This window comes from Micromesistius poutassou, assembly GCF_964030765.1.
Source record: "Micromesistius poutassou genome assembly, chromosome: 5".
NCBI lineage: Eukaryota > Metazoa > Chordata > Actinopteri > Gadiformes > Gadidae > Micromesistius > Micromesistius poutassou.
In genome coordinates, this window is record NC_140275.1 from 16,136,784 (window position 1) to 16,150,574 (window position 13,791).

General features: G+C 40.7%; 1 protein-coding gene across 2 annotated transcripts; it reads left to right on the plus strand.

The window, feature by feature from the left end:
• Nucleotides 1–5,642: 5,642 nt before the first annotated feature.
• Nucleotides 5,643–13,216, plus strand: c7a (complement component 7a). 2 transcript variants are annotated; one of them, XM_084468124.1, is made up of 17 exons: nucleotides 5,643–5,747; nucleotides 5,906–5,984; nucleotides 6,348–6,489; nucleotides 6,671–6,815; nucleotides 6,946–7,084; nucleotides 7,174–7,317; nucleotides 7,423–7,666; nucleotides 8,177–8,287; nucleotides 8,528–8,694; nucleotides 8,949–9,177; nucleotides 9,853–10,024; nucleotides 10,151–10,238; nucleotides 10,447–10,579; nucleotides 11,103–11,291; nucleotides 11,561–11,657; nucleotides 11,763–11,947; nucleotides 12,663–13,216. In XM_084468124.1, the coding sequence occupies exons 3-17, from the start codon at nucleotides 6,363–6,365 to the stop codon at nucleotides 12,848–12,850; spliced, it is 2,358 nt and encodes a 785-aa protein (XP_084324250.1). In that variant the 5' UTR covers nucleotides 5,643–5,747; nucleotides 5,906–5,984; nucleotides 6,348–6,362; the 3' UTR covers nucleotides 12,851–13,216. The 2 variants fall into 2 exon arrangements, with proteins under 2 accessions (XP_084324250.1, XP_084324249.1); XM_084468123.1 differs by having other exon boundaries at nucleotides 5,697–5,815.
• Nucleotides 13,217–13,791: the final 575 nt, after the last annotated feature.

Below are 13,791 nucleotides of genomic sequence, written 5' to 3' on the forward strand. Positions count from 1 at the left end.
GCTGGTCCAGACATTGATCAGATGCCTGTGTATCGTGTGAGACACTGATCCAGCCGCCCTTTTCAAAGACATTGCTCTGTGGAGTAGATGAGTGAACAGGGAGAAAGGACTGGTTTGATATATTCCTCTCACACATAACTAACAGACCAAGATGGTGTATTTTAAACGTTGTAGTGCACCCACACATATGGTTTTCATTCTTTGTATGCATGTTTAAAATGTCAAAGCTCTTTTATTCAATTTTTTTGTTTGGATGTTTACATTTAAAATATTACATTTGAGCTTAATTTGGGCATCTATGGGCCAAACGATAGCAGAAGGTGTAAATTTTCTTCTCGGCATGTGTGCACTGAAACCAATTGCTGAATTTACTGCTGTGCCAATGGTTTACATGGTCTGCATCACATTTCTGAATGTTTCTTTTAAAGATCTGTCAAGTCTTTGAATCGAGAATGTTACGAAATCAATGATCATTGTCAAAATCACAAAAACTGACGTTTTGTTGTTTTTCTGAAATGTACATACGTTAGCAACACCAGTGTACATTCATTAAAGATGTAGTGGTTTCTGCAGCTGTTTGATGTCAGCCTATAGGTGTTCCATATTTACATATAATGTTATTCCACTAAACCTGCACCAAGTACAATACAACTATTTATATTAGATATATGTTTTAAAATAAGTTCCTAACAAACTGAAGTTATTCTGCTCTATAGATATTTGTTTCTAGAAAGGGAACCATATTGTCACCACATGTTACATGTTACATCTTATGCAAATGGGCGACGCAAATCCCTCACAAGCATTTTTGGCAGAGAATGTACTAATGTGCAAATGTTGTTTATCAGTTTATCAATGTTATAGATGGATATGTAAGTGTGTTTTAGAAATTGGATGTATGTATGTCACGTGGGTTCAATGTGCCATTTCTGATTCAAGTGATTGGCTGACTGAGCACTGACCACAGATTTAACTTTGATTCTTTGTAGAATACAATTACTTTACGATTGAAAACTTGAAGCGTGATGCTAGCTTTTTTAATGTTGTTGTCGATATATGTCAAAAAATGTTTTATATTATGAAAAGTTTGTAAATAATTAAAGGGCAAAGTAATTTACTGCCAGAAAATATATATTATTTGCTGTATATAACTGCCAAGAGCCTTCCCAAACGATACTTTTGTTGAAAAATAATTATCCTTTGTTTTTCCACAGTTGTTTTTTTCTGCATAGAACCAGACGTAACTGCCCTACATTCATGTCGATTTGACTTAAATGTAAATTAACATTGGTGTCTCGTCTGCAAAAATGTTGCCACTGTGGTAACACTTTACAATAAGGGTACATTTATTAACTTCTGTTAATGCAGTAATAAGCATAAACCCACAGTTAAATAAGAATTAACTAATGTGTCTAGTTATCATTTGCTAATGGTGTTCATGTCAATATCACAGAAAGTAATATGCGACAACAGATATAAGATTTATTTATTCAATCATTTATTTTGCTCCAGCAACCCAAATAGTTGCATATCTGGACTGGACTGGATTGTTGCCAAGCATCACAATTAAAAATAAAATCTGCACACCAGCTTGCTACTTTGTGTAGGTCTATACATTACCGCAGGCCAGCTACTTTGGGTCATGTACTTTTATCTGTAGGTTTCCATTTATTTTGCAACCAGTGAAATAAGATTCTGTTGGTAGTCGCATTGGTGCCATGTCTGATTCCGGAGATTTGAAATCGTACAACCGTCAAAGTAATTAATGGTTATTCGAAACACCTGAAAAGCAGAGTGATACATGTATAGTTAAAAGTCCCAGCACCGTTATACTCCATTTCAGCAGTCATGGAATGCCTCTTGTCCAATCAAATTACTTGGTCGAGCTAACTGTATGTTAATGCTTATTACTGCATTAGCTAATGTTAATTTATTGTACCCTTATTGTTAATGAGCTAATGTTACCACTTTATGAAGGAAAATTTTATCCCCATTACTCCTATATGTTGGTCTGCTAACCCTGTGAAGATGAAGAAACCAAAATTCCATGCATATGTGAAAAGGTTAGTAAGCTGTGTAGTGAGTGAGTGTCCAACCTGTTGTCTCTGATGCTTTAACGTGCCTGTATCATCCATTTCTGATGGGTCATTTACTGTTACTGTAAAGGTCAAACCTATGTTTGTTACAATAAAAGTGACTGTTGTAAGTGGAAAATGAAAAATAAATAGAGAGAACACAAAAGCTTCTATGTCCATGTTTATTGGCAAACCTTTAATGAAATGATTTGTTTTTAATGGGAGACGGTGCCATTTTGCTTACCTCAGAGTCTGTTGCATTTTATTCACTGCTCATTTCCTATGTTACATCCAACATTGAATCAAACACCTTCTCAGACATTGCCTTCAATAAATATAAAAAAATGTATGTATGTACCTAAATAAAGTCAAAAAGCTACACCATTTTTTTCCCTCTTCCACACCTAAAGCGTGTGTTCAGCAAGGGAGCTCATTCTCGTCACCGTGGTAACGGCGATGAGCAACAGCCCACGGTGACCTTGGAAGGGAATGTGTTTTAACGGATTGGCCGTCTGGCCTCTGCAGCACTCACACTATGCGGTTCACTGACCGGCGGAGACATTTACCATCTGAGGACAATCAGAGCCAACAATACCTTCGCTGTGATGGCCGTGACCTCCGTGGGTCAACAGTGTTTGTGTGAGGTGATGGTCTACTCAATAAGGACAGCGTGCTTTTGAGGAGGTGCTTAGCTGTATTACACATGTGTGCAGTGAGTCATTCCATGATACATTCCCACCTATACACACACACACACAAGGTAAGGTAAGGTACTGTATGTGATTACTCAGTAAGGCAGTGTTGTGCATATATATCCTTACTGTTGACGTGTATATGCAGACAACGGCAACCATATAATGTATTAGTGTGTAATGACACACAGCTTTGACACAGCTTTGATGTCCCAAGAAGTCAATACAAAAACAGCTCAAAACGAGATGGGTTCGACACTGTGAGAGTTAACGGGAAGCAGACACTGAGTGCACCCTGGCCAAAGTGTTTCTGTTTCCCATGACAAAGATCAGACGAATAAAGGAATGAAGGTTTGCTCATAATGTGAAGCGGCCATCTTTTTATTTGTCTTTTACACACAAAGTCTCTCTCTCTCTCCCTCTCTGTTTCTCTCTCCGTTTCCCTAACAGATACACACACACTCACACTCACACATAAACACAGTTTATTTTTTAAACTTTGCCTGATAATCGCTACAGAACCAGCAGTAATATGGGTCTTGTCTGTGGTTAATGCTAACCCGACCTCGTGTCCAACATCTTGCCCGGATGTACAGGGGCTGAGCCAATAAGCTGACAGTGGTCATTAGAGGGCCTATAGACATTCTCAATCAGTATAATTTACATGTAGCTCGTATCTGTGCAATATACACCACCTATAATCATGGAACCAGTATACTGTATCCAGTAGTTTCCCGCCAAAAATGTGTCTTCACCACCATGAGACATCTCCTCTCCACACAACAGTCTGGAGTAGATTTGACCTAACGACCACCGCTGCTGAAACTCTATGTTCTTCCTTCAATCCAGAAGCTTCTCTGCCCATCAGAAATATGGAACTATGGAACTATATAGAAACTATGGAGCCTCTCACTTATGAATCACTCCTTTGATGAAAAAAGTGTTGAGTGAGTCAATAAGGGCACAGATTGCACCCTGGAAGGAGGGTTCCCCAACTCTGTGTTCCTTCTCAAGATATAGGTATTTCTTGCCTTTTGGGGGACCAGCATTGTCGTAAATATATGGACTGTAAAGCCCTTTGAGACTGTAATTGTTAAGGGATACAAATAAAATTGACTTTTTCTTGAAAAGTAGCTTGACATCCTCAATCACGGATCTATTCAGCCTCAAATGAGGCCTGCCCCCCTGGTTATGAGAGCTACATTGATCTAACAATGTCTTCAGGCCCTTCACACTCCCCGGACTGAGCTCCTCACTATGGGAGCATTCAGTTCTGTTGAAATGCTCACCCTGGCCTTCTGAGAGAACCACAGTCTCTGGCCCCTTTTGAAACAGCCATAAATAGGCCAACTCTTTTCAATAGAAATGGGTTCGGTTAGTTTAGTTTCCACTTGTTATTTCGTTGTAATATATTGTACAGCACTTTTCCAGCAGATTTTTCTAAATTAAACATGCTTCATAAAATGTAAATAGAATAGAAATAGACGAAATGTACTGCTTGACCTGCTAGCAGTACAAGATAATACTAAGGAAACATTCAGGGAATCGTCATTGGGAAAAGGGTTCATGCTATGCTTTTAAAATCGATCATAAAAGAAAGTGGTTGGTATAATAGCATGACACATTTGTAAGTGACAGGTAATAGCAGAATGTTCTACAATCCAAACGGAATTGACCTGACAAATGTGTCTGAGTTTGGTGTTCAGCTCCCTGCAGACCATTCTGCTTGGGGGTGACATTTATGTGCAATCTTGAAATCCAGATGGTGTTTCCAGATGTGGAAATACTTTCGGATTCGACTCTGTGGCTTGGTTGTGTACAAAAGTGTAGGAAGATAAAAACATCTTCCAATTTATATACGCGAAACAAAATGAACAATAAACTCAACAATAAAGAGTAAGACATTTCAGTTTTAAAAATTCAATCCAATCCCACGTTATCCGTCCAGCCAACAATCTAAGGCACACTCACACTAGGCAAAGTTGCCCTGTACCGTACTCAAGCACGATTGCCCTCCCCCCACTGTGCCGCTGGCCTGTGCTCACATTAGGCAATCTCAACTGGGGTAGTACGGTGAGTACGGTGGTCTCTTATACATACAGTTGCGTATCCGTGCGTGTGCGCGTGTCGGCTCATTAGCATCTGTACCGTGGCCTGAGCACACCTCTCCGAAGTGTACTGACGCTACGGAATTCAACTGTACTTGAGTACGGATGGCGTGCTCACACTAGCGAGACGATCTAGACTTTAGGGGGCAAACGTACTCGGGCACGGTACAGATGGCCTAGTGTGAGTGCGCCCTCAGAGTGAATTAGCGTAGTTATTTGTAATTTGTTTCCCTCTAGTGTTTACTATGTGCATTACATTTCAAGAATATGACTGTTCATGTCTAGATGAACACATTCAAACACAGCTCTCTCTCTCACACACACACACACACACACACACACACACACACACACACACACACACACACACACACACACACACACACACACACACACACACACACACACACGGGCGCACTTGGTAGCCAATTTGGATCCATCTTAAATTTGAAGATGTATTTTTTAACAATCTGTGTTCCAAAACAGCTGTAGAAGGGTGTAAAGTTCAGTTTGAGTGTAATCAATTATTCCCCTCAAAACGGGAGCACTACACTCAATATGGATCTTTTCCAAAAAGCAAAGGTTGTTGGGAAGGCCATCCCTTTTCCGGGAAAACGTTTTTTAAAATACTTTAAAAAACAGATGGACACACACATTCACACACACACACACACACACACACACACACACACACACACACACACACACACACACACACACACACACACACACACACACACACACACACACACACACACACAAACATTTTTCTCGAGAAAAGCATTCTCAACCCGTAGGAGGAGCAATGGAACTGCCTTATTTAAAACTAAGGCAGAATGTGTTCAGAATCACTCGTCGTGTTCACCATGAAGGTAAAGACTTTAGGAGTATGTATGGCCGGTAGGGTGTGGCTGATTCTCTTGTTCTTTGCATCCACAGGGTAACACATTTTATTCTCCATGCTCTTTATATTTATGGACATTTGCACGGCAACTATAAACTTGAATCTGTAACATATTTGTTGCTTTAGACTTTGTCAACAGAGGATCCATTGCAGATGGGGGAGTTTTGGAGAATGGTCTGCGTGTGATCCATGTACCAAATTGCAGGTGAGAATCGCCCTTGGGTGTCTCGTTACCGTAGTGACCACTGTGTCTGTGCACACCATGATCTCACCCCGACAACTTGAGAGTGAATTTTGGATAAATTAACTGACATTTCTTTCTGTTTTTTAATTTCATTATTTCATCATTTCTAATTATTAATTATTAAAAGTGTGCACTCTGAACTACATTTTATTGTGCTATATTAAGGAAGATGTATTCTTATAATTTTATTCAATATATATATATATATTTTTGTATTTATTACTTTTATGTATATGTAGCCTAAACTTAAATTAATATTAATATATATTTTTTTTATCAGTACGTTTTTCTGCATCCGTCATTCTTTCATTTGTACTGATTCAGTCAAGGAGCCGTGCCATGGTAGTCTATGCTCAGTTTAACGGGAATCTCTGTGCTGGGGAGCCCAGCGAGAAAAGGGCATGTGAGACCACGCAACACTGCCCCCTGGGGGATGGATGTAGAAACAGGTTCCGATGCCTATCAGGTCAGAACTTATGTATTTTTTCATTAAATCATGAAACATTGAGGTAGGTCGATTATTAACTGTGTCAATTATTTCATGATTTCACTGACACATAGATATTTATAAATAGATAATCTCTCTCTCTCTCTCTCTCTCTCTCTCTCTCTCTCTCTCTCTCTCTCTCTCTCTCTCTCTTGCTCAGGAAAGTGTATCAGCTTGTCCCTGGTGTGTAACGGCGACCAGGACTGCGAGGGAGACAGCTTGGACGAACGTACCTGTGACGTCAGACACATCGGTTGTCAACCTGCACATCCAACGCCGCCAAACATTCAGAACCTGGGCGTTGGGTAAGAGACGACCCTGAAAAGACCTGTGTGGCCATTCTTCAGACATATATATGTGTGCCTGCGTGTGCAAACAGTTATAACATTTATACATGCGTTGAGACCTGTAGGTTTTAATTCTTCTTTTTTAAAGGTTTGATATAGTGACCGGCCAGGAGAGGGGGATTGTGATAAACACGCAGAGCTTTGGCGCTCAGTGTCGTAATATCGAAGGTATGACAGCCAACAGAGTCTACCGAGTACCCCTGAGCACCCTGAGCTACAACTATGCGGTAAAGTTGCTCTCTTGAGGAAGAATCTCATTATTCTGAGAATTTTCAATGATTGATTGTATTTTATTTTCTTCTCTGATGCTGTATAGGTCAAAGTTGAGAAGCAATTGAGCGAGCAGTTGTTCACTAGCCATTGGGAATATTCCAAGAAAAATGTCTATAGACAGACTGTGACTGGCACCACCACCGGATTCCACAACCAAGACTCCTTTCAAGAACAGACCCAAGACAAGGTGTGCTTTCAGAACCTTTTTAGTGACCTTCCCCTTTCTCGATTGTTGGTATTTCGAAAAATAATTGTCAGGTGTGAAATATATGTGTGTTTTTATTTGTTGCAGAAAACCCATCTGCTGGTCTTGAAGAGTAACATAGAGGTGGCTACGTTCCAAAACCAAGCCCCGCAGTACATCCCCATATCCGAGGCCTTCTGGAAGGCACTGAGCGGCTTGCCGGCGGTCTACGACTATACAGCGTACCGTGCGGTCGTGGAACGGTTTGGAACACACTACCGCTCCGAGGGAAGCCTCGGCGGCTCCTTCAAAGCCTTCATGTACGTCAGCGAGGACAGGTTCACGGCAAGAGGTGAGGAACCAAGGAGAGGAGATTTCTGTTTCCGGCGGTTCCACCAGGGGCATAGCGCAAAGCCAATGCAAAGCAGGCTAATCATTTGTAGTTATTATATTTCCGTTTACATCTGTTCATTTGGCAGTTTCTTGCTTATTATCTAAAGCAACTTCAAAGTGAGTCGGCATCATACCATTAAGTGTGTGTGTGTGTGTGTGTGTGTGTGTGTGTGTGTGTGTGTGTGTGTGTGTGTGTGTGTGTGTGCGTGAAACTACATTGTAAATATGTTAGGATATGTTATGGGTGCTTATGTTGGATATGGGTATATGGGATGTAGGCGTTGGAACCGACAACCTACAAACAACCTTTTCAACCACTTGTTAGTCAAACATATTACACATACACTCTCATCTTCTATTAATATTACAAATATTACATGAGTAGTTGATATTTGTTTTGGGTGTAATTGACAATAATGTGAAGGTGTATTCGATGTCAAACTTTCTAACTTTGTTTCCTTGTTTGCAGCCGGGAGTTCATTTCAATATGACGAATGCGACAGACCCAAAGAGTTTATCCTCTTCTTCCCCTTGAACAAAGAAAAATGCTCAAAAGACAATGACCAAACTTTCAGTCAAAGTAAAAACATAAACACTCTCATACACTCCCTCTCTCTCACACACACACACACACACACACACACACATACTTGGTATGATGGTATGATGCGATTTTTTGCCGACTCACTTTCAAAAAATATATTCACAAACAAACACACATATGCACATATATACACATTTATATATATAGATATAGATATATAGATGTATATAGAATTGATCATGTCAATAATTCATTTTCATTACTTTGATTTTCCAGGTCATGGACGCAATGACATCCCATTATTATTGAAAAGTGAAGTCAAGGGAGGGCTCCACATCACAGGGTTGTACCACCTAGACCTCTCTAAACCAGCCAAGAACTGGAGAGCCTACACCGACTGGGCAGACTCTGTGACCTCCTTTCCAGTGGTCTTAAAGCAAAAGGTCAGAAGTTAAATGCAACAAAAACTATAACATTTGTAATATTTGTTTTGGGAACATATACCCCAAACAAATATCACAAAACTGTATGTTTGACAAAACTGTAATGAATTTCTCATTTTATCACACGGATTCCAAGCCTGTAAATAAAATAATCCATCCTAATAATTCCTACTAGTGTCCCACACTTTCTGCTACGATACCCTAATGTTCCCGTCTCGTCTCGCTGAAACACATCTCTACGCGCTAACCCCCAGCTTCGGCCACTGTCGGAGCTGGTGAAGGAAGTGCCGTGTGCTGGGGTGAAGAAGCTTCACCTGCGCAGGGCCATAGAGCAGTATGATGCAGAGACACACCCCTGCCACTGCCAGCCCTGCTCGAACAACGGCCTGGCGGTCCGGGTAGGCTCTGTGTGTACATGCGTCTGCAAGCCGGGGACCTCGGGCTTGGGCTGTGAAATGGGCAGCGAACTGGAGGGCCAGCAGGGTAATTTTTTTTCTTTCTTAGTGTGTACTTTCTTTTATAAACATACATTATAATCCTAAAATCATACCTTTTGTTTTTATATATAAAAAGTGTGTTTCAAGACACTCATAGACACCTTACAATGGCGACAAAATACGAGAGTAGAAAACCATCAAATATCGATAAAAGGTAAAGTCAAAACATTTAAAAGTGCACAAAGGAAGTTGCCGAAAGGAGGGACCGAGAAGTGAGCACGCTTTTGACATTAAAAGAGTTTTACAAATGATGTTTTTAGATGCTCTCAAAGAAAGGACCACCCTGACAACTTGAGAGTGAATTTTGGATAAATTAACTGACATTTCTTTCTGTTTTTTAATTTCATTATTTTGTATTGTATGCGCATCTTGCCTTTCCCTACAAGAGAATTAGGAGTTGTGAGATGTTTTCTGTTGAGCAGACGTTTTTACAAGATTTGTTGGCAAAGCAAGAACAGGACAGGAAGTGATTAGAGCATCAACATAATATTAACACAGACACAGGCACGCACACACACACACACACACACACACACACACACACACACACACACACACACACACACACACACACACACACACACACACACACACACACACACACACACACACACACACACACACACACAATAACAACAATTTCTCTCTTCTTGCTGTGAAGGAGTGATCCACGGCAGCTGGTCCTGTTGGTCTCAGTGGACCTCATGTTCTGGGAATCGAAGGTCACGGTCCAGGGTCTGCTCCAACCCCAGGCCCATGAACGGTGGTCTTCACTGTATCGGAGAGACTTTTGAGAGGTCTGAGTGTGAGGACCAAGAGCTAGAGTATTTCAGGTTAGCACAACCTTTAGTATTTTCTTATTGTATGTCATACAGGGATGTAGCAGTGCATCCTATATAGTGTGTGTGTGTGTGTGTGTGTGTGTGTGCGTGTGTGTGTGTGTGTGTTCTCATTCTCAGGACCATGGAGCCTGAGTGCTTTGACTTTTCAATGGAACCGAAACAGAAGTGTGGCCCCCCACCTGTTTTGATAAATGGCTTTGTTTTGGTAAATATGTTTTTAACCATATCACGTTAACTCAATTATATTCCGTTTGTGGAATGTGCGACTTACTAATTACTCATATGTCCACTGTTTTAAGTAAGCATTTTTATTCAATGTTATAATACCAAATAATACCAAGAATTTTTGTTATGGTAATTAATGGAAATGTGAAAGAAAAAGAAAACACTATGCTTTGTATTCGGCACTGCAGGATCCTAAGGATGTGTACCTTGTGGGAAAGAGCCTGGAGTACAGATGCATTACTGAATACCATTTGGTGGGTAACGCTACCATAGAATGTATGGAGGATCAGACATGGTCCCAGCGTCCAGGCACCTGTGAAGGTACGTGCCGAAAGCTCAGTAAACCTTTCTTTTACCAATATTATAAAGGGCTTCTTAACCAGCACTATTTAACTTTTGTACCACAGCTATTTACTCCATTCAAATAAATCAGAACTAGAAACATTCTCAGGAATTAAACATTCCCATTCACGAGTCAATCCATCCAGGGATTGTTCTGCCCCCCCACCCCATACTGTAAAATCTCACTGCACTCTGAAAATGATGTAGCTAAAACTGTAACTACAACTCAAGCCACTAGGGGCTGCTAATGGGAACATTTACATAGTGTAGCTTTAAATTAAGTTAATGTGTTGGATTACGGATGGTGACGTTTAGGAGCAATCCGACAAGTTTCAAATTGTCTGATTTTATTAAAACAGGGTTAAGGTTAGGTTTCGTCATCAAAATGTATCAATCTAATAATCTGCAGTATAGTGACTTAATACTTGACAGGTGCAGCCTATGATGAAGAACTCTATGAGGGTGATTTTCCTCTTTTCTCTTCTATTTCCTTATTTTTCAGCCTCAAATTGCATGGCTGCAGTCCTCACTGACGGGGTCATAGCCTCTCCATTGAAGGGTTTCTACCGCATTGGGGAGAGGGTGACCCTGTCCTGCCCACCAGGCAAGCAGATACTGGGGGAGACAGCGATCATCTGTGACCCCAGTCTGCACTTCTCCCCCAGCCCAGAGAGCGTCCGCTGTATCGAGGGTATGTCTCATTCTTAACACATTTATTTAAATCATTATAGAATATAGAATCTATAGAAAAATAAAATAAATTCCATGAATTCAAAACTTCATTGATTTAATGACAATGTTACATTTTTTCGAGTTAATGTTTTTTTTTCTTAACTTTAATGATAGTTGGTTAGGGTTCCAAATCCAACACTCTTTTGCTCGTATATATGGTGAGATCACAGGGGGAAACCAAATGTGACAAAAACATATTTATGTTTATGCATATTATTTTTAATACAGAGACCATTGTGGCAACTACAGCCCCTACTGAACAATGTCAACCATGGGAGAAGTCTTCCAGAGGCAAATGTGTCTGCCGGTTCCCCTATGAGTGCATGTGTGTTAAGTCGTTCACTATCACTAATCAAACCTTTGTCTCTGACACATTCTCCATCATGCAACATTGTTTGTTTGGTTGACCATAGCGTACTTGTGCTCTCAGGCCTTCCCTAGAAGTGTGTGCCGCCCTTACTCAGAGACGGCCTGTTCTGCTGAGCGTATGCAAACTGCACGCCTTGCAGTGTCTCGGCAAGAACCACACTCTGATGGAGAACAGTTTCTGCGAGTGGCCGGTGAGGGATACCGCAGACACTTGTGGCAGCTGTAGCATTTGGGAGGCCTGTGATGGTAAGTCTCATTTTTAGAATCGGTTGGAGGTGGTGGTGGGGGTGTTTGAAGAGAAGAAGAAGAACCTTTTGATATACTCATAACATATGTCAATCAAGAAATCCATCAATAGATAACTTGACTTAATCGAACAGAGACAGTAAACAGTCAATCGGTCAGTCAACTACAACTTATTTTACTGGAAATTTGCAGCATTTTATTCATCTAATTATCCTAAAGTCTGATATATAGGCTATTATTGTATTGTGGTACTACTCTGTTAAATAAAGCACTTTGTCACCACACGTTTATTATACGTGTATTCATATTTTTACAATAATGGTACATTCAATAACCATTATTTATACATTAATTAACATTAGTTAATGTCATAATAATAATAATGTAATAATAATTAATGATTTGTTTACTAATAATCTAGGAAACATTTACTAATGGAATTCATTTGTGTTCATGTTTACTAATAGTGTTCATGTTTACTTATGGGGTTCATGTGAACTAATGGTATAACTGTATACATTATGTAATAAGATTACCCTAACCTTCACTTCACCCTCATCCACCAACCCTAACCCCAACTCCAACCCATGCTAATGCTAATATAATTCTATATAATAACACTTCTTTCTGCATTTGCTAATGTTAATTAATGGTTTATACTGTACCCTTATTGTAAGTGTTACCTTATTGTTGTTCTTGTTGTTATTTTGTACAGATCAGACCAACACGTGCCGCTGCAAGGAGGCATCAGAGTGCTCAGGTCCCGAGGTCAGTGTGTGTGCGCGCGTCGGCGAGGACGCCAGCACACCGGCTGCCACGATGAGTGAGTGTGAGGCGGGACGTCGGAGGTGTACCGGGGAAAGAGTAACGGTCCTCAGCCTGAGGCCCTGTGGGCCCATGTGAAGCTGTCTGTTTCTCAATCGTGTTCTTCCATGACTTCTATTTCATATATATATATATATATTAACATCTCTATGTATTAACATCTCTCGACACACACTCACACACACACACACACACACACACACACACACACACACACACACACATACACACATTATTTACAAACTGCCCCGGTACAGTTTATTCTCTATGATTGCCTTTTTTTGCTGTGTAACATGTAGAAGCATCTATTTTTGTTTCACCCAGTTGGCTAATACTTGCAAAGCAGAAAGATATATATATATATATATATATAATATATATAGTAGGTTTGGAGTAACACAACTTCAGTGTGTCTCTTAATATATTAAAGGCATGGTAATGTTGGAGAGTGATGGCGGTGTGAATGCTTCCTCTCCTGACTAAGCTAGACATGGCTCGGCCTGCCAACTGAAGACCCTGCTGACACACTATTTCTGCCTCTGGCTCGCTGCCTGTTTGCTTTGTGTGTGTATCTATGTGAGTGTGTGTTTATGTGTGTGTGTGTGTGTGTGTGTGTGTGTGTGTGTGTGTGTGTGTGTGTGTGTGTGTGCGTGTTTGTGTGTGTGTGTGTGTGTGTGTGTGTGTGTGTTCAGATCTGTGTGTGAGTGTGTGTGCGCATGTGTGTGCGCATGTGTGTGAGAGTGTGTGTATGTGTGTGTAGGTGTGTGTGCATGTGTTTGTGTGTGTGTGTGTGTGTGTGTGTGTGTGTGTGTGTGTGTGTATGCATGCGAGTGTGTTCTCGTGATTGTTTTGAGTACACGCCCTTGTATGTACTCGTCTGAACGCACGTGCATTATTGTGTGTGTTTGTATGTGTTTGTGCGTGTGTGCGTGACTGAGAGTACGCATCTTGTACTGTGTGCTGACTGTGTGACCGAGTGCCAGGGTGTTTGCCAACCTGTGCGCATGTGAATGTGTGCA